We start from the raw sequence: 20,566 nt of genomic DNA on the forward strand, positions 1-20,566 counted from the left end.
TAAGACACTGGAGGGTATAAATGTGTCTCCAAACACCATCATATTGGGTGACTTCAACTACCCGAATATAGACTGGGAACATTACTCAAGCCCTAACTTTCTAGCCCAACGGTTCCTGGAGTTCATAAATTCAAATGCCATGGAACAGCTAGTCACTGTTCCCACGAGAGGAGAAAATATACTAGATCTCATTAACACAAACATGGGGACAAAATGCTCCACACCGGAAGTATATCCCTCATTGGTGAGATCTGATCATAAACTAATCTCACTGGAAATCCACATCCCGCCCCCACCCCAAACAAAAAAGACCACAGTGAAGAACTTCTCTAAAGCAAACTTCACACTACTCAAGACTGGTGGTATCCTTCAAGGCCCCTGAGCCAGTGGAAACCACAACCCAAGCTATGGAAGCCCTTACAAATGCCTTCTATGAACACCTCCAGGACTGCATGGATCAGGCAATCCCAAATAAAACCAAGACTCTTTCCACAAAGGGCAAACGTCCAGTCTGGTGGACCCCAGCCATTAACAAACTTTACAATAAGAGGAGAAAGCTATTACATGATAGAACAAAATCCATAAAAGGGCAGTCACCCCTGATCATTATTAGTAAAAAGAGTACGAGCACTCATAAAATCAACTAAGGCCAATTGTGAGAGAGAAATTGCCATGGATTCAAAGGACAATCAGAAGGCCTTGTACAGCCATGTTAGGAACCTGGGTGGAAACTCCCAGATATGCTCAGAATTAGTCCAAAATGATACAAAAATCAGTGAACCCACAGACATTGCCAACATACTGGCAGACAGGTTCAGTGCAAACTTCACCCCCTCCCTAAAGGAGAGAGAACTATCCCAGCAGAGTGTAGCCTCCCGGACATCTCAAATGCGCAGGTGAAAGCTGCTCTCTCTAAAGCTAAAAACACAGCATCAATGGGACCGGATGGTGTCCCCGGGTGTGTGCTACACGAGCTAAATGAGGAATTAAACCCGCACATAAGGCAGCTGTTTAATCTCAGTCTTACCACAGGATACGTGCCCAAGGAGTGGCGTACGGCAACTGTGGTCCCACTCCACAAAGGCGGTGCCTCTACGGACCCTGGTAATTACCGCCCCATAAGCTTAACAAGTCTAGTCTGCAAAGCTATGGAGAGTATCATAATGGAGCTCATAAACAAAGATATAGGGGACTTGCAGACATTGGACCCGACAAAATTTGGCTTCGTCAAGGGCAGATCATGCCTTTTGAACTTGGTCGACTTCTTCGAAACCGTCACCAAGGCCATTGATGAGGGAAAGGCAGTCCATACAGCCTACCTTGACCTTGCAAAGGCTTTCGACACAATACCCCACTCGGGTATTGTAGAAAAACTTACCAGCTTAAATGTAAACCCATATGTCACAAGATGGGTTGGAAACTGGCTTAAGGACAGAACCCACAGGGTTAGAGTTGCTGGCGCTATGTCAGACTCCAAGCCGGTCACAAGCGGTGTCCCACAGGGCTCAGTCCTTGGCCCCCTATTGTTCGGCATCTACTTCTCAGAAGTACAGGCCAACATGGGGAGGACTTTGGCTGACAAAGTTTGCAGATGACTGCAAACTGGGCGCCATAGTGGAAAGTGCATCGGACACGGATATCCTTTAGAAGGGACTCACAGAAACAGATAGCTGGTGCCCGAGCCATGGCCTGAAGTTAAACGCCAAAAAATGTATAGTCATACCCTTTGGGAAAAACAAAGTAACCCCAAGCTACCATATAGGTGGCAATCCACTAAGCACAGAAGAGGTTATCGGGGACCTGGGGACCCAGGTTGACAGTGGCCTTTCTTTTGACACTCATGTTGCTAAAGTGGTTAGAAAGACCTTCTACATTGCCCACCTGATCATGAAGGGATTCACATCCAGATCTAGTGAGGTCATTGTTCCCCTGTACTCTTCACTTATCAGACCAATGATCGAGTACAATGCCCCATTCGGGATGTATCGCACCCGACATCTGCAGCAATTGGAGAGACCCCAAAAGTTCCTCACCAAAAGGATAAAGGGACTCCAAAATCTGTCATATGCTGCCAGATTGAAGAAACTCCAGCTCTATTCAGTTGCATACCGTCTGCTCAGAGGTGACATGTGCCTGACCTACAAGGCCATGTCCAACCCGGAATTAATGGACATGCTCCACCTCAAAAAATCCAAATCCACCAAAACCACTAGAGCAAGCGACTTAAACCTTAGCACGGATATAAATCGGACGTGCTGGAGGGATAGATTTATCTCTCAGACTCCCTATGCTGTGGAATAAAATCCCGGTCCATGTGAGGCAGAGCACCTCGCTGGCTCTGTTCAAGAGAAATCTTGACCTGTGGATTGGAGATCGTAGGTTTATCCCGGGAATCATCTCTGTGTCACTGCTGGACAGAGGCACAACAAACTAATGGGCACAGTATTTTTTCATATAAGGGGTGGCGTAAGCCACAAAAATTTGGGCTAGGCTTACAATTGCCTTAGGGCAGATAGCCTATATGAGCGCTTTCGCGGGACACAGCACCGCTTCTTCAGATAGTATACAAAATTGTGAAGCATTCATTTATTTCAACATAACCACACCTCAGTGCTATCCAATGAGGCATTACTTTACTAATTAAGAAACATTAACAAGTGGTGAGTAAAACAAATACTCAATTGAAACAGCAGCAAGGACACGCCTTCAAACAGGCTGATACCTAGAACATATCCACAATCCATGCGGCTGTATATAATACATAACCCCTAGTCAAAACTTTTAAGATATATAAATAAATTATAATTCTCAACAACATAATGACAACCTATACAATTAATAAAAAAGACATATACAGAGCTGATAAAAACGCTGTTATCATTCATCGTGGACTCCACTATAAATCACACAGGCATACAAGTTAAAATAAAATAAACTGTCACTACAGATAACTGGATTGCCCAAGATGCACAAAAACTTATTTTCACCTGAATTTAGGCCAATTGTTTCAGGCTCCGGCTGGATAACTGAACCCCTGTCGATATATTTGGACTCTGAACTTAAGTCTTTAGCTACCTATAAGTATGTATTACAAGATACTGAACAATTTCTGAGGGGCCTATATGCAGGATTGTGTGATTTTGATTACTCTGAGAGCATCCTTTTTGTTACCATGGATGTTGTGTCATTGTTTACCTGTATCCCTAATGACCAGGGGCTGGCTTACTTAGTCTTTTTTGAATAGATCTGTATGTCATGATATGGGAAGGATTGATTTTTTATGTTTTTTAATGGAATTGGTATTGGAAAACAATGTGTTTCTGTTTCAAAATACTTGCTACAGACAAACTAATGGGGTAGCAATGGGCACAAGCTATGCAAACAGCTATGCTAATATAGTAATGGCTGAGTTCGAAACTAGACATATCTTGGACAATACGCATATTAAGTTCTTTAAAAGATTTTTGGATGATTTGTTTTTCATTTGGCATGGGTCCGTTGAATCGCTTCAAGAGTTTCACCGGAAGCTCAATGATATAGGTACTTTTTTAAAGTTTACAATGAGATATTCAACCAATACCATTGATTTTTTGGATGTCAACATATTTAGAAAGGAAGGGCGGATAGGCACTAAAGTATATAGGAAACCCTGCTATAAGCCTGCGTACCTACATGGGGACAGCATGCATAGTCCACATATCTTTAAGAACATTATTAAGGGACAAGCAATGCGTTTGTCAAGATTGTCAAGCACCGAACAATTGTTCAGTAAAGAACTAACACAGCTTTGGGATGGATTGGTTAACCGTGGCTATCACCCAGATGAAATACAGAGGGTTTATTCTAATATTGACACACTTAGAACCGGAAGAGCTAGACCTTTTTTCTCTGATAGTATCAGAAATACAACTGAGAAAGTTTCCACGTTTAACCATGAGCCCTTTATAATACCGTACAGTCAGAATGTTAACTTAGTTGTGCAGGCTGTAATGAGCAATTGGAACATATTGACAGCTGATGATCAAGTAAGAGAGGTTGTAGGTAACTCTCCTAAGTTTGTGTATAATATGAAAAATTAAAGCGTATTTTGTGTCATAGCTCCAATACTATTTCGTTTGGACCAACCCATTTAACTGGCTTTGAAAGAACTAATAAATGTGGGGGCTGCCCTCAATGTAGCTCCATAGATGAGTCACACTTCTTTAAGCACCCTGACACAGGTAGATTATGGGAGCTCAGGGTAAATTATAACTGCCATAGTAGAAACGTGGTATATGTAGCACATTGTGTGCGATGTTTTTGTTTCTACGTGGGGAAGATGAATGTAGTGCTCTGGCCAAGCATGCGCTGAAAGAAGGACCAGCACATACTTTTTTATTCCAAGTATTACACATGGAAAATGTTTCTACACGTATAGGGGATATAGTGAACAGGACGGAGGAAGCTGAACTGCGTTGGTTGCTGAGACTGGGGGCACATAGAGGTAGGGGGCTAAATGAAACAGTTTCACTCAAACCATGTCTGAAAGGGAGAAAGTTAAGGTAAGGCATACAACTAAAAATAAAGTATCTTTGTTTCTTAGTTTTTAGTTGGCAACTTTGTCTTCAGACTTAGTACATGCATTTAGATATACAAAATTGTATAGATTCAAGATAGTTTATTTTATTTTAACTTGTATGCTTGTGTGATGAATGACAACAGCGTCTTTGTTCCCCTTGTACATGTTTTTCTTCATCCATTGTATAGGTTGTTGCTATATATATTTTTGAGAGTCATAAATGCATATAAGTGAATTCCATACATCAGTATTAACTAGTTTGCTATCTGTAGTGACAGTTTATTTTAACTTGTATGCCTGTGTGATTTATAGTGGAGTCCACGATGAATGATAACAGCGTTTTTATCTGCTTTGTAAATGTCTTTTTTATTAATTGTATAGGTTGTCATTATGTTGTTGAGAATTATAATTTATTTATATATCTTAAAAGTTTTGACTAGGGGTTATGTATTCTATACAGCTGCATGGATTGTGGATATGTTCTAGGTATCAGCCTGTTTGAAGGCGTGTCCTTGCTGCTGTTTCAATTGAGTATTTGTTACTCACCACTTGTTAATGTTTCTTAATTAGTAAAGTAATGCCTCACTGGATAGCATTGAGGTGTGGTTATGTAAATAATAAATAATATAACAAATAAATAAATGAATGCTTCACAATTTTGTATACTATCTGAAGAAGCGATGCTGTATCCTGCGAAAGCAGTCATTTCTTTATGTTCTAATAAAGGATTTGATTTTATATCTTGGTTATTAAAGGCGATTGGACTAGTACTTCCATCCAGTTTAACATTGTGAGTTCTGCATTTGTTTCTGGCTCCTGGTTCCTGGGTTTTCTGTTTTTATATATATATATATATATATATATATATATATATATATATATATATATATATATATATATATATATATATATATAATGTATGTATGTGTATATATAGGTTCATACTAGGCTATCTGCCCTGGGGCAATTATAAGCCTAGCCTGATTCTGTATAGCTTATGCCACCCCTTGATTTGAGTATACTGTGCCCTTTTTAAGGTTTAGTTACTGTGCCTCTGTCTAATAGTGACACGGGAGTAATCCCTGGGACAAACCTACGATCCCCCATCCACCTACCGAGATTCTTCTTGAAGAGATTCAGTGAAGTGCTCTGAACTGGAATTCTATTCCAGAGCGAAGGGAGCCTCTGGGTTATGAACCTGTCCCTCCAGCAAGTTCCATTTATTTCTGTGCTGAGGTTCAAGTCCCTCGAGTGTGTGGCTCTAAGGGATTTAGATTTACTGAGGTGGAGCGTGTCCATTAATTCTGGATTTGACATAGCTTTGTATATCAGGCATAGATCGCCTCGAAGTAGGCAGTATGCAACTGAGTAGAGCTGGAGTTTTTTTAACCGAGCAGCATATGGCATCTGTTTGAGACCCTTGATCCTCTTGGTGAGATAATTTTGGGGTCTTTCTAATTGCTGCAGGTGTCGGGTAAGGTACATCCCAAAAGGGGCATTGTATTCTATGATGGGCCTGATGAGGGATGAATAAAGGGGCACGATTACCTCTCTTAATCTAGATGTGAAACCCTTCGTGATGAGGTGGGCTATGTAGAAGGTCTTTCTAACCACTTTGGCAATGTGGTTTTCAAAGGAGAGATTGCTATCAACTTGGGTACCCAGGTCCCTAATAACTTTCTCTGTACTTAATGGGTTTCCGCCTATGTGGTAATTTGTGGGCACATTGTTTTTGCCAAAGGGTATGACTATACATTTTTGGCATTTAGCTTTAAACCATGGCGCTGGCACCAGTTATCTGTCTCTGTGAGACCTTTTTGAAGGATGTTTGTGTCAGCTGGAGAGTCTGTGTGTGTGTGTGTGTGTGTGTGTGTGTGTGTGTGTGTGTGTGTGTGTGTGTGTGTGTGTGTGTGTGTGTGTAATATATATATATATGTGTGTGTGTGTATATGTATATGTGTATGTATATATGTATGTATATATATATATATATATATATATATATATATATATATATATATATAAAGTAGGCAGACTTCATTTGTCTGCAACCTGTGGGTATCGGATCCGACCTCGGATCCGAGCCGGCATTTCAAAAGCTTAGGCTCTGAGCTCCTAGCTCCTCCCTCTTACCCATAACCCCTTGCCAAGCCCTGACTGACCTCAGATTTCGTTTGCCGCTTTCAAGTTGCGACGGATTCTTGAGCTCCTGCTTTTCGTGCAGATAAGTTATTTCTGACAGAAAAGTTTAAAAAATCTCAGCTTTTTTCTCTTAATTATTTAGTGTTGAGTGTGTAGGCTTTCCTCTCTTTATTTTTAACTTTTCACGGGTTTTGCGTAGTTTGTGTGTGTGTGTGTGGTTTTAGGCCTATTAGGCTTATCATGTCCAAGCCCATAAGGCTGTATTCTCTAAATACCGAGAGTGTGGCCATAAGCTGTCCCCAGCGGATGGCCACACTTGGTGCAATGCTTGGGGTTGAACACCTGTCATCTGGTTGTACCATTTGTGCAGGGTTCAACCCCGAGCTTTGAGGGAGCGGAGGTCGGCTGGTGCTGGCGGACTTCTCCCCCAGATACCGCCGCTTCTGCCCTTCTACTCAGCAAGCTGTTGCTGTGGGCTCTCCTCCTCGGCTGGGACTCAACCTCCTCTAAGATGCCGGAGGAGAGAGAGTCTTCTAGGAGAGAGAGAAGGAGAGGCACAGGAGAGGCACCACAAACGGAGAGCCGAAACCTCCAGTTCGCCTCCGCCTGCTGGGCCTCCCTGTGCCTTCTAGCTTTTCTCCTCCTCGGCTCCACTCCCCCGGTTCTCCCTGGGCCCGAGGAGGAGGAGGCTAGCCTTCAGCGAGGTCCCCGAGGCTGCTCTCTAGGTCCGCCGTGGCCTCCACCAGATCCACTTTTTCTATGAGTGAAGCAGATATGGACCGGATGATGAGGAAGTTCATCCAGGCCCAAATGCAAATGGGAGAGCTCCTAGCCCCCCCCCCCCCATCCGGGAGGGGCTCCGACCCATACCACGGGTTCGGAGCTGTCGGGCGCCGGCAGAGTTGGATCCGGGGTGGGTCTGATCCGATAGGTCGGCGCACTCGGATCCGGCCCCATCCTTGAGTGCTTCGGTACTTGACCCAACCTCTCGGAGCCAAGGACCGAGCCTCGGATCCGAGGGAGCTGGTGTCTTCGCCCGGCCCAGGTCGGAGCACACCGTCTCGGATCCGACTGTTTCGCCCGATCCGCAAGGCCGGATCCGAGGGGGGTCGGCTCGGGTTTAGAGAAGCTGGCTCTCCTCGCCTTCGTGAGTGGAAAGGGCACTGTTGAGGACTACCGACCCCGGTCCCTGCCACGGCTCCATCCCGCACTCCCTTGCAGTTGGGCCAGGCCCCACCAGCCGTCCCAGGGACAGCCCGATGTCCCAAGTAGTTCCCTTGGAACATCCAGCTGCGGAAGAGTACTCCTCGGACAGCCCCCAAGAAGTACCTCGGAAGCGTAAGTGCAAAAGGAGGCACATGGACTCCCCGAGTCCGCTAACGAAGACACAGACTTGATGAAGGGAGGGCTCCCAAGGTCACCCCTGAAGACGCCTCATTTGGAGACATTATGGAAATGTTGAGGATCAGGGGTGGTCTGCCTCAAGGCCTCCTCAGACGAGTCTGTGTTCTTGGAGGCATTCGAGGCGGCCCATCTACCTCTTGGGTGTCCCTCCTGCCGACCCTCTGGTGGACCTTATATCCGCCAGAGCGTGAAGGATCCGGACACCATTGAGCCTGTACCTAAGCCGCCCTGACCGCATCCTTTCCTCCGCGGACCGCACTCACTGGAGCAAAGGCCCCCAGTAGATGCCATGATGATGGCTGCAGCCACTAAGAGGGAGTTGGCCCAGGAGAGTCCTCTATGCATCCTCCGGGCAAGGAGTCCCGCCGATGGATCGCATTGGGAAGCGAGTTTTCAGTTCAGCAACCTTCTCTTGAGAGCTGAACTACATGGCACACGCCATCAGGATGCAGCGGATCTGATTAAAGAATACGCTGCATCTCCCCAGAGTCCATGTCGAGTGAGGATAAACAAGTATACTCCACCCGAATGGCCACTCAGATCAGTTTCCAATACATCTATGCGGCTGCTTTCTCACGCTACTGAGGGAGCTAGAGCAGCATGGAGCAGGCCTAGTCATGAGGCGACAGGCGTGGCGCCGCCACTGTGATTTTGCATATATATATATATATATATATATATATATATATATATATATCTATATGTGTGTGTGTGTGTTTATGTATGTATGTATGTATGTATATGTATGTATGTGTATATATATATATATATATATATATATATATATTTGTGTGTGTATATATATAATGGAATTTTTTTTTTATATACACACTTTTGGAAAAGGGCTTACCTTTTGGAAGGGGCCCAAACTTGAAAAGTATTTTGGAAAGGAACAAATTATCTTTTATCAGTAGACAAGGTATGTTTTAAGTGTGAGATGTGTAGTTACTGTAAACGTATGGAGACCAGCCAGAATTACATGATCAGAGGGAAGAAATGTTCTACTAAACAAAAATTGATTTGTCAGTCTAGAATGGTGGTGTATTTGGCTCAATGCCAGCAGTGCCCCCCGCATTCTGCATCGGTAAAACCAAACGTAGACTGCGGGAACGTGTTTATGAATATCTCCATAGTATGGATAGAGGTAAGCAAGAAAATGCACTGGCTAGGCATACTTTAGATTTTACAGGCCACAAGTTTAAATTTAGAGCTGTAGACCAAGTAACACCTGAGCCGAGAGGGGGGACCTAACTCACTCATTTTGTAACGGCTTGAAGTATTATGGCAATTACGCACATATGCTTGCCATTTTCCTGGTCTTAATGAAATTTGTTTGATATTGCATATTCTTAAATTGAAAAGTTTAAGATGAAGTGACTTTCACCTGCATCCATTTGGAGTAGGTAAGATAGACCACCTGAACAAGAGTGTAGATGTATATTAAAGTAGAGTCCCATCTTGTTTGTGTTTTATAATATTTCTATTTTATAATCAACATAGAAGGACCTTAAAGTACAACTTAGCTTGGGCAGTGGGTGTTCTTAAAGCTTGTACAGTAATAAATGCTGTTATTTTAATGGAAGTACTGATTTTAGAGGTGAAATAATTATGTACAAAGGGGTAGGTCAACCATGTTGTGTAGTAGTAATTGGCTAAGTAATGTGCACTTGATCTTGGTTTGTAAATTAAAGAAGGCATTTTATACTATGGTTTATCTGAAGAAGTCGCACAATTTTGTGTGACGAAAAGCGCTTAATAACATTTCTCGAGTATATTCAGTTTGTTCCAGCATTTTTATAGTTTGGACTCTCTTATAATTCTACTTGTCCTTCTCTGTGGTAGAATGGTAGATTTTCTTTAGATTTAAACTGATTACATTTTGTTTGCTACCAGAAAGTTCTGGTAGTGAAGTGTCTGGCAGATGGTCTGATGTTCTGATTTTGGAAAGACTATTGTGAATAGTATTTTTTGTTGACTATATTCCTGAAGTATTTTGCTCTGTGTTTGTTCATAGGTGCCATTGAGAAGCAGAAACTGGTATACATATTGAACAGAGATGCTGCTGCACGTTTGACCATCTCATCCCCACTGGAAGCGCACAAAGCCAACACTCTGGTGTACCATGTTGTTGGTGTGGATGTCGGATTTGAGAACCCAATGTTTGCTTGCCTGGAAATGGATTATGAGGTCTGGTATTACACTTCCCTATTTGTGCCTGTGTGAGGTTTTGTAAAGCAGATTGTTCAGAGAGTTATGACCTTTTTGAAATGACATGACTCACATGAGGGACGCAGTTAATTTACTGGTTACGCTTTCATTACTGGGCCTTGGTTAAAGGAAAGTGGCTTGAATTGCCATAAAGGTTCATGCTTGTTGGGCATGTTTCTTTTACTGTCATGTATTCGTTTTGAGGTTGTAATAGTAGTACTCTTTTGTTCACTAGGTAGGCCCACTGGGCACTCGCTCCCTTTTCAGGAATGACCTGGGAGCAGTAGCTAGCTAAATGATTTGCTGAAGGGTGTATAGTAAGGAAATGAGAGCGGAGAGTCAGACTCTTGACCCCTCTGCTCCAGGTGCCAGATTATTGGTTGTATAACATGTATTCCTCCCTCAAAACACACACACACACACACACTTGGAATTTTAATTGCACAAGTTCTTTGAATTCTGGTACACACTCGTACTGTTTTTTGGTTTCAGTTTAAACAACGTAAAAAGTTGGGAATGTATCTTAAAATTTTGAAGGGGAGCAGTCTCTGGTGTAATGAAGTTTTCGAAGACTGTTGGTGCCCGATTTTTGTTGTGGCAGTTTGTAAGACACAGTGTGACTGCCAGTGCCTAGTTTTTGAAAAATGGATCATAAGAGGTTACTAGGCTAATAATAATACTAGTACCTTTACAAGCCTAGCCAAGTTTTACCTTTATTTCCACGATCAGCACCTGTCACCTTTGTCCAAGAGGGAGACCGGTGGAACTCCCAGGGTGAATTTATGGTTACCCATCCAGTTATCCTAATTGTGTTTTGAAGAGGACCGATGAGGTGCTCAGCTTGACGTGAAGCAGGAGTCTGTTCCTGGAGGTGTGGATATCCTTAATGAATAAGGACACACTTCCGCCTTTGGTGTTCTGGTCCAGGTTAGATGGCCCAAAAGTGTGGTATTAGTTCTAGCCTGGTAATGCAGGGTTGCTCTCTAGAGCCTTGAACCAGGTCTCGGTCACTACACATATATCTATGTTCTCCATTTTAAGGAGTGCCTTGAGTGAGTGCATTTTGAGATTTAGACTTCTAGCATTGAGTAGCATTGCCCTCAGTTTTTGCTTGCCTGTTCCTGTTACGGCGGTGAATTTGTCATTTGAACCTTGCCTAAAAAGACACTATGGGGCAGCAAGAGCCTTAGCCAGTATCCGGAATCCTAGGGGCGACAGGTGAAAGCCATCTCTGGCAAAGCATCTTGGTCTGTCAACCATATTGTCCCTGGCAGACAGATACTGAATCCCCCTAGAATGACACCAGAAGCTTAGCCAATTGTTGAAGGTAATCATTTTGTCCTCTACTGCGGTATCATTCTGGGCGATGGCAGTATGCTACTCAGGGCTAGGGTCATACCTGCTTGGGCTACAAGATCAAAGAGCTCTTCCAAGTCTCTTTTCATGTAGTCCATGGAGGTGCATCTCTGGTTGTTTACAACAACATGGACAATGTCATATTTGTACTTTGTTGTGGAGTAACCTGTGTGTGGGTTTTGTGGCAGATCTTGGCAGCTGACAGTAACCTTCTCTTTGTAAAAACCAAACCACCAGTCTGACCGAACAATAAAGGAAACCACCAGCATTAGCGAAAAACACCATTTAATATCGCATTCGTCTCAAAAGACTTCACAATGAAATAAAATGCACACAGCAGCATCCCCTTGTATATCAGATCAATCAGTTACGTGGAAGTGCACTAGCAAAAGGAATACAGTCATTTAAAGGCACACATCTAATAACATAACATAGACAGTTCATTTTAAAATCTTTAGTCTTCTATTCTTCAGAAAACGTTTAATATTCACCAAGTCATTAATACCAGGTTTTTTGTCAGCCCCTAACCTGAGTTGCCACATAGTTTCTCCTTGTTCCAGTTGGTCCCTTGTAGGACCCCCCCCCCCCTTATATTTCTAACTACATGTTCCAAAACAGCAAACAAACTTTTTAAAAAACACTACATGTAATGGAATGTTATAAATAGAGCATTGCAGATGTTCTTAGTTCTAATACGATAATAGTGCTCTTTAATTGTTTTACTAAGTGTTCGTGTGGACTTACCTACATAAAATTCATTGCACACAGAATAAATAGCAAGTTAGACTGTCACTAGTATTGCAGTTGTATACACCATCAATGGGAAGTGTCTTGTTCAAACAGGGTAAGTCAATGTAGGGTCCCTCTTAAAATAAAACGACATGAAGGACAAAACCCACATTTGTACATCCCCTTACAGCATCTGGTGTTGTCAGGGGTACTTTTATATATGGAGTCAAATTGTAAACATTTTTTTAAACAGACCCACTTTTGTATATAAAACAAAACTGACGATCACCTACAACTTGTATTAATTCGCTATTTCCACATAAGATGTTCCAGTTTCTAGTAATAATGGACCTGATGTTAAATTTATCAACAGACATATATCCAGAATACAAGAAGTATCAAAAGGTTTTGTGTTGGTGTTAGAACTTGAATTGTTAACACCTGTGACTCCATGTGGCTTATTTATAATAGTAGTAAAACCATTTTTTCAAAATTGGAGGAAAATTAGTAGCCATCTTGTTCTAATTTCATTAGCTGATTTGCCAAGTAAATCTGAAGGGTAACATCTAACCAACAACCTATTCTGTTTAAAGGTGAATTCTGATTAAAAATCAGCTTCTTCAGAAATCATTCGTGAAGCACAAATAAACTGACCCTTTGGTATATTCTTTTTCATAAAAACAGGATGGTTGCTCGAATAATGCAAATAACTATTAAAAGTCGCCTTCCTATGTATTCCACTTGTGAAACCATTATTAGAAGTAGCCCAAGTCAAGTGTGCTGATAGCCCAGCATTCCCCAAATAAAAATAAAAAAAAAAAATCACTGGAATTATTAATATCACAAAAAGAAGGAACCTGGTCTGACGCCTTCCAAGATAAAAAAAAAAAAAGTCATCCACATATCTGCCATAAAAAAATTACATGATTCCTAATAGGTCTGAGAAAGTACAGTTGCAGAAACCTGAAATCTCCAGAAGATAAAAGCTCTCCAGACCAGATACAGAAAATACCATTGCAGCAGTTGTATCCTTCCGAAACAAAATGAAGCAGTCCCGCTCGCACATCAGATCCCTTCAAATTAACAGTGAAGCAGGCAGCCGGAAATGTGAGCCCTTGAGCTCATTTCCGCCAGGCTGACATCATTCTGCATGTGATGACGTCAGTGAAAAAGAAAATAAAAAAGCTGGGAAACTTCAGGAAATGAAGGGGTGCCACGCTGGAATTGTGGAACCCCATTATTTGGACCCCAAAACTCGGTAAAAACAGAGTAATTCTGTACGGTAAGGAGGTATGGTTCCATCCTTTTAACATCCTTTTAAAATGATGTTGAAAATCTTCCAGAGCTTTATCACTTTCTTACTCCTAATTTCCACAGGAATACCATCTGTTCTGGGGGACTTTCCTGCAGATTGATTATACAGTGTCAATTTTTATTCTGCTGTCTTATTGTTGTAACTGTTAATTGTTCAGCCTTATCTACCTTTAACTGTGCTATGCTTAAGTATTCAATAAATATTTCTATTTGTGCTTTTTCTTGATTAACATTTCCGTTTTTATACAAGTTTTCATAATTTCAGAAATATTTCTAAAACATCTACATGATGGCTGGATATTTTTCTTGTTCTAGGCTCCCTAAATTTGGCAACAGTCCTTTCTACTTTGTGTTGCCAAAGTCATTGTGCTTCAAGTTTTTGTGCTCTGCAGTTATCAAATGGATCCCTTTATTCTGTGAGTTTCTTCCTGTGGCTTCAGCTGTGTAGTATGGGGGGGGGTTCCCTTGCAGTCCCCAAGAGCTGTCATTGTACACTCACTGTTTCTTGCATTGCAACTTCCAGCCAGACTTGTGTACTGAATTTGAATCTAGGTCAAGTCAAGATTTCATTCCTGTGGATTATAGTCCTGGTCTTGGTGTGTAAAGTTGGTGTTCATTGTTGATGTGTAAACTTTAGTTGTGTTGAATTTTTGTGAGGCGTTTGTTTGAGAGCAGTCTCTTTTTATTTTAATCTCTCTGGGTGTGTGCTGAGGAGTTCTTGCTAGTTTATCTTGTCTTTTGTACCTCTGTTTGCATGTCCATATTTGTGGCCGGTACTTTACTGATATGCTGTTTTCAAGGTACTTAAACAGTATCCAATAAATGTGGACACCGATTTATCTTGTGGTGATTGTTCTAGAATGATTTGGATGCACAAAAGACTGAGTCAGTTAGAACGCTCCCTCTCCAAGTTGAAAATGAGCTGTTTTGAAAGTGGAAGTTTGTACACTGTAGTGCCTGATTAGTTTGCAGTGTAATTAGATGGTTAAGCTTCAGACATGCATGAAAAGTAACTTAAAAATCCATTTTTTAAGAAGACCGTTTTATTTTCAATATATTCAACGATCTTCATTGAGTCATCCCATATGCTACCTGCATTCAGTATGCGGATGACTCCACCTTGATTTGTTCTGACACCTCACCAGCTACTTTATTCAGGATAACCCAAAATAGCTTCAGTACAGTGGAAAAATGTCTCCCCAATCAACATCCAATCCTAAACCCCAACAAAACTAAGTTGCTCCTCTTCTCCTCCACATGCAGGACCGCCCTGCCATCCTTCAACATAACTGCTAACAATGGCACTATCATCCCCCCAAAACCCCAAATTAAACTACTGAGTGTCATAGTTGATGACCTGAAGTTTGATGCGCATATCAAACCATCAAAACCATTAATAAAAAACTTGACTCTCTCTACAGAATCAAACCTTTCCTTACCCCACTTGCTAGAACTGCAATTGCCCGTTCCCATCTGCTATCAACTCTTCTCTACGCCTCACCTCTATTCTCCAACTTAAACAAAACAGATCTTAATAAACTATCATCCTGCTATAACCACATTGCCAGATTTGCTACTGGCACAGCCTACCGCACACACCACTATCACAACCTAAATCGCCTAGGATGGCTTGAACTGCCAAGCCTACTGCAGTTCAACCAGGTAATAGTGGCACATAAAAGTCCTTTACCAACCAGAAAATACACCTGCACTAAAAAAAGTATTATCAGCCCCTTTACCAGCACCCAGCAACTGCGATCATCCACTAGACTCCTAGTTCAAACATACAAATCTAACTACACAGCTGGGGACTCTGTTTGCCAACTCTGTTGGAATAATGTGGAACAGACTCCCAGCTGACTTGACCCTAGAACCCTCTCTAACTCCAATCAAAAACAAACTCAAGAAATGCTTCAAAACTCATTGGTTATGTCCTTGCACTAACCCCGACTAGTGACCTCTCTATTTTTTAGGTGCCTTACCTTCAACTACTTATAACTTTTTTTTTTCTACCACTCCATTTCAGGAAGGGTCAGTTGTATAACTGCAGCTCAGTGTGTCTTAAATCTGAATGTAATGTTATGTATGTTTAACTTTGAAAATAATATGTTTTGTAAAGTGTTTTATAATAAGTACTATATGTGCTAAATGCTGGTATTGCTTATGACTGTAATCTGCTTTATACTAGCATTTACTAAATGTTCAATGTGAATTATTATCTTGGAGCTTTTCTCCTCGGGCCTCCGCTGAAAATGGACATGTATCCAGTCGGACTATCCCGGTCAACAAATGTAAAATAAAGTCATTTTACAGATGACTAGAAGATGATGAGCACATCCCTGTTTGTAAATGTACATTTGTTTGCTTGCTGTTTTACTTCAGTTAATTAGTGGCATCCCTTATTTTCAGGAAGCAGACAATGATCCAACTGGAGAAGCAGCTGCAAACACCCAACAGACGCTGACTTTTTATGAATTGGACTTGGGATTGAACCATGTGGTTAGAAAGTACAGTGAACCACTGGAAGAGCACGGAAACTTTTTGATAACGGGTACTTAAGTTTGTTTTTGGTCTTACTTGATGGTTTAATGTTTTTTAATTGTATAGAAACCGATTATGCATATTTTTTAAACATTTCATTTAAAATCCTCATTACTTTTGAAAAAAAAAAATGAGAGGCTCATTACAGATGCATGTCAATTTATAACTGGAAAGTACAAGAAACAGAAATGTGGTTTGACTGGTGCACCATCTTCACTGCTCCACCTGTTTCAGGGTAAAGTTGACATTGAGATGGGCACAATTTAACAAACTGTGCCCAATAATAGTCACCCTTACCAGTCATGACGACCAACATTCTCCATCACGTTGCCTCAGGAAAAATTATAGCTCTGAAATATTTCTGTAGCTTTTGCATCTCAGATCTACAAGACCTGGGTGATAAAAGTAACTGAGAGAAACTTCTCATTTACTGTAAACTGTAAATTTTGAGGTACCTCATTTTAAAGATAGTTTAATTATGTCTTTGTAGGAGGAGGATGTAGTGCAGAGAATTGTATTGTGTAATATACTGTCTCCAGTAACCTAGCTTATAGGTAGCTTTTGCAGGATAATGCCATTTCCAGATTCTTATCTCGTATCCCCAGCCACCCACTCATTTTCTACAAACATTTGCCATATATTTAACTACCCATTCATTTTAGCTACCACTTCTTAGTGAAAATCAGATTTGAACTTATTTTTAGCAGACTGCATGTATTTAAAAATAAGTAAAAGTATCAGAGAAATGAGAGATTGATTCTTCCACTTGAAGCATTGTGCTGATCCAACTTAAGTGAAGGTGTGAAGGTAATTAAATGGATGATGGCAGGCCTTCACCAGTATAATACAATGTAAGACCTTGATTCAGTGAGGTTTACTAAGACTTCCCTTTCATTTTAAAGCACTAATTTCCCCCTTAATATCGTTTGTACTGATGGTCTGAAAATTTAGCAGTTGAATCTTGACTCTTGACAGAGACATTCAGCAGATTAAGTTGCACTGTATAAATCCTTTATATTACCCCTTCATCTAAGACTAGTTTCTGGGGAGGTCCTAAAAGTTTCTTTGTCTTGATAATGCTGGTATGAAAGTAATGCATCCTTCTTAAGGTTGTGTAATATGGCCTTTTTTAACAGCGACTTCAAAGTTGCTTGAGGATGGTAAATTTAAATTTTTAACTGCTTTATTTTAAAACCCTGGCAAAACTTATGGCATTCCCTAGTTTTCTAGTATTCTTTTGGGAATTCCCACTTTTGTAGAAGTTGCTGTGTCAGGGCCCTTAGTGGCATAGTCTGTAAAACACTCCAGTGTATTGGCAGCCATTAGTAGATTTCACTAGCGAGTCTTTTGAGTTTATTCTGTCTTTGCTGTCTGATATCATGCCGTGCATGTAGCATACTGATAGCTAGTCTTGCAATGCTCTGATTTCCTCCCGAGCTTTGGCCGATGTCTTCCTTGTGGTATGAGGACATAAGCATTATAAAGGGTGCCATGAGAGATGCCGTCTTAAGATCTTTTTTCTTGATGGGTTTCTTAGAATCTAGGCCCTTGGCTGTACTTCCATTGTTAAAGGCCCTGTAGCGGATGTCTTTGAAAATGCTCCCCTGGAGCCTGACTCCCTTCCCCTGCTCTTAGGAAGCCAGACTGGTACTGTAGGGTTAAGGATTCCCATATTCACCTGTATAAAAATCCTTTAGTTGATCTAAATATGGTCTGGTTCATGGCAAGGGAGTAGTTTTGGCTGTATCCAGAAATCCATATCCCAAAATAAGAGAGCAGAGCTCTAGATTGTTTGGGGGGAGAGATGTATATGACTGTTACCCTAACTTTTTGGTCTTTGATTGCAATTCCCACAGTCTTATATATATTGACTCTGACTTTGAATCGGATGAGGAGCAAAGTAGTGAAGACTGAAGGAAACCTGAAGCAGGAGGAGTTAGACTTGTGGTCTCTCTTACCAGGCAGCAAGATACTTCAAGAAAAGTAGATACAATGTTGTAAATCTGATCTGTAGTACAGTGGTAATGTGATCAGCCATTATAAGGCATGCCTGGTTGAGAACCCCACACACACACACACACACACACACACACACACACACCAAACAGCATGTTGTCAGGGTTCCTTAATGCCTCATTATGTAAAGATTGATTCCTCTTTATACCTCCTGCTTGGGGTGCATACAATAAACTAGAGTAGAAGGGTTGACCTATTCAGTTAGTTATGCTGTTATTTTTTAAACTGTGCATAGTTACAGCAGGATTTTTGTACTGGAGGTGGAAATCCCCAGGGTCTAGCAAGGGAGGAAAAGAGTTAAGTAGAGAAATGAGTGGCAGGCTTAATATAAGGAGATGAGAGGCCCTCAGGGTGACCCCTCCCCCCGAAGAGGTCAGCTGTGAGACTGCCTAGTTGCCATCTATCCTTACTCGAATCCCACCTCATCCTTTTCCCAAAACTTGGAGGAAGCTTCTCCACCTTTTATAGGGAATTAGGAGATGTTTGCTCAGGACAGATGCATGCTAAATATCCTAAAATATGGGTATAGGCTTACAATTCGTAGAATGACCAGCTTCAGGAGACCAGATTCAACTTGTGAGGTTTATTAAAGACAGGGGTCACTGAAAAATTGCCCTGGTGGGGGAGGCTCCGAATTTATGCGAGTCAGTTCATGGTAAAAGGGCTGGTAGTTGGAGAGGCATCCTAGGTCTTCCCCAGAAAGAAATTGCTGAAAATGCCAAAATTCTAAATGTTCTCCTTGAAAGGCCTATTACTACTTATTCTGCAAGGATTATTGACAACCCTGTACTGAAATGGAAACATCTTCACATTCCCCTAAGGGGCAAAAGAAAAAGCAGGAAATATTTAACACTTGCCAAGTTACAGCCTTTCCCATTGACTTGTCCACTGTCCCCAGAGTTTTTACAGAGTGCCTGAAAAAAGTGTCTGCCAGTGATGTCGTTTTGTAAAATGGAAGACATTTAAATATTTACTACCAAGATTGCTTTTTTTTTTTTCGCAGAGCCCTTGGATACCTTTAACTTCACTCTAAAGTGGTTTGCAGAGCTGAGATTGAGAGTAGCCTGGCAGTATTCCTCATTGCATCTTGGACAGTAACATTCTTGGGAGCAGGTTTTTGGTGTCCTATTTAGTGCAGGGTGGTCTTCCTGCAGGAAAAGCAAAAGATACAATCAGATTTGTTTTCCAGATATCCCAAGAAGAAAATATCACTGCAAGAGACTTTCTGAGGTTACTGGAACACACATCAGCATGCATATTGGTGGCCTGGGCATGCCTTAATGAAAACTGCAGTGGTAATTGAGAAGCAGGTGGAGTTGGCACTTCCTGTCTTTTGAAAATTAGTATTCCCCTTTTGCCTTGCATCAGGGAAGAAGTCTTATGGTGGCCCTAAATCTCCTCTCTTGGATGAGGGGATGCCCTTTTAAGTGAACTAAAGCATATGTAAACTTAACCTAAAATTCCTCTGACATGGCTGACCCTCTGCCTGTTGTACCTAAAAAGCCATGTAGGTTTATTGTTTGCATAATGCACACGTAGGAATCTTGTCGTGGATTCGGCAACGTCCGTGGATCCATAAAAATGCTCCAGATTGGTTCCTTATCCCATTGCATTTACCAGTGACAAGAAAAGCAAGATGTTAGGCAGGTTTGGAATAAGGGGTCTGTACATGTAGTACCTGGGCTTTCGGAGCCAGTAATGTCCTGCCATAACATGGCTAAGTTCCACATGGTTTTCTTGGAACCGGGGTGATAGCTGGTAAGGATTTGAGGATAAATTTGTTGGAGCTCATCCAGACAGTAATTTGATAAAACATTAATTATAATGCTTTATATGCATCAGCCATAGGGTCACTGGTCATGCATGCTTGGTAAGGTTATAGCAGTTGTAAGGGGGTGCCTCTCCTCCCTACAACAGAATTGTAGGCTGAGAGTCTCCATACCCCATCCACTTTGGAGGACACTACAACAAAGTCTTTGATTATCTGAAGGTACAAGCCTAGTAACAACCAGATAACCGAGAAAAACATTGAACTTCATTGGGTAAGAAAGCCTTTGGGTGTCAGATATTCTTCATGTTCCAAAAGGTCAGGAAGATCTGCTCTACTCTTCTTTTCAGTTCTTCTGTATAATGGAATCGTAGAGACTTTCCTGCTTCTCAGCAAAGGAAAAGAAACATTTCAATTCCAGGCTGCTGCTGGTTTCAAGGAAGAATGATACTTAAACCCATTCTGGACCTTTCAGGGATAAATGTTTTCCAGGGTGCCAAAGTTCAGAATGTCTACTCCAAACCCTGTTA

The 20,566-nt window shown here is 41.5% G+C and overlaps 1 protein-coding gene across 1 annotated transcript in view; it reads left to right on the forward strand.

Moving 5' to 3' along the window:
* The window catches only part of SF3B3 (splicing factor 3b subunit 3), a 2,130,119-nt gene that overhangs the window by 34,254 nt on the left and 2,075,299 nt on the right, over positions 1-20,566 (forward strand). The window contains exons 5-6 of the mRNA XM_044079526.1: positions 10,119-10,291; positions 16,121-16,262. Coding sequence (XP_043935461.1) covers positions 10,119-10,291; positions 16,121-16,262 — 315 coding nt within the window. The remainder of the gene's footprint in view (positions 1-10,118; positions 10,292-16,120; positions 16,263-20,566) is intronic.

Source organism: Protopterus annectens, chromosome 8.part0, assembly GCF_019279795.1.
Source record: "Protopterus annectens isolate FY-2018-M chromosome 8.part0, PAN1.0, whole genome shotgun sequence".
NCBI lineage: Eukaryota > Metazoa > Chordata > Ceratodontiformes > Protopteridae > Protopterus > Protopterus annectens.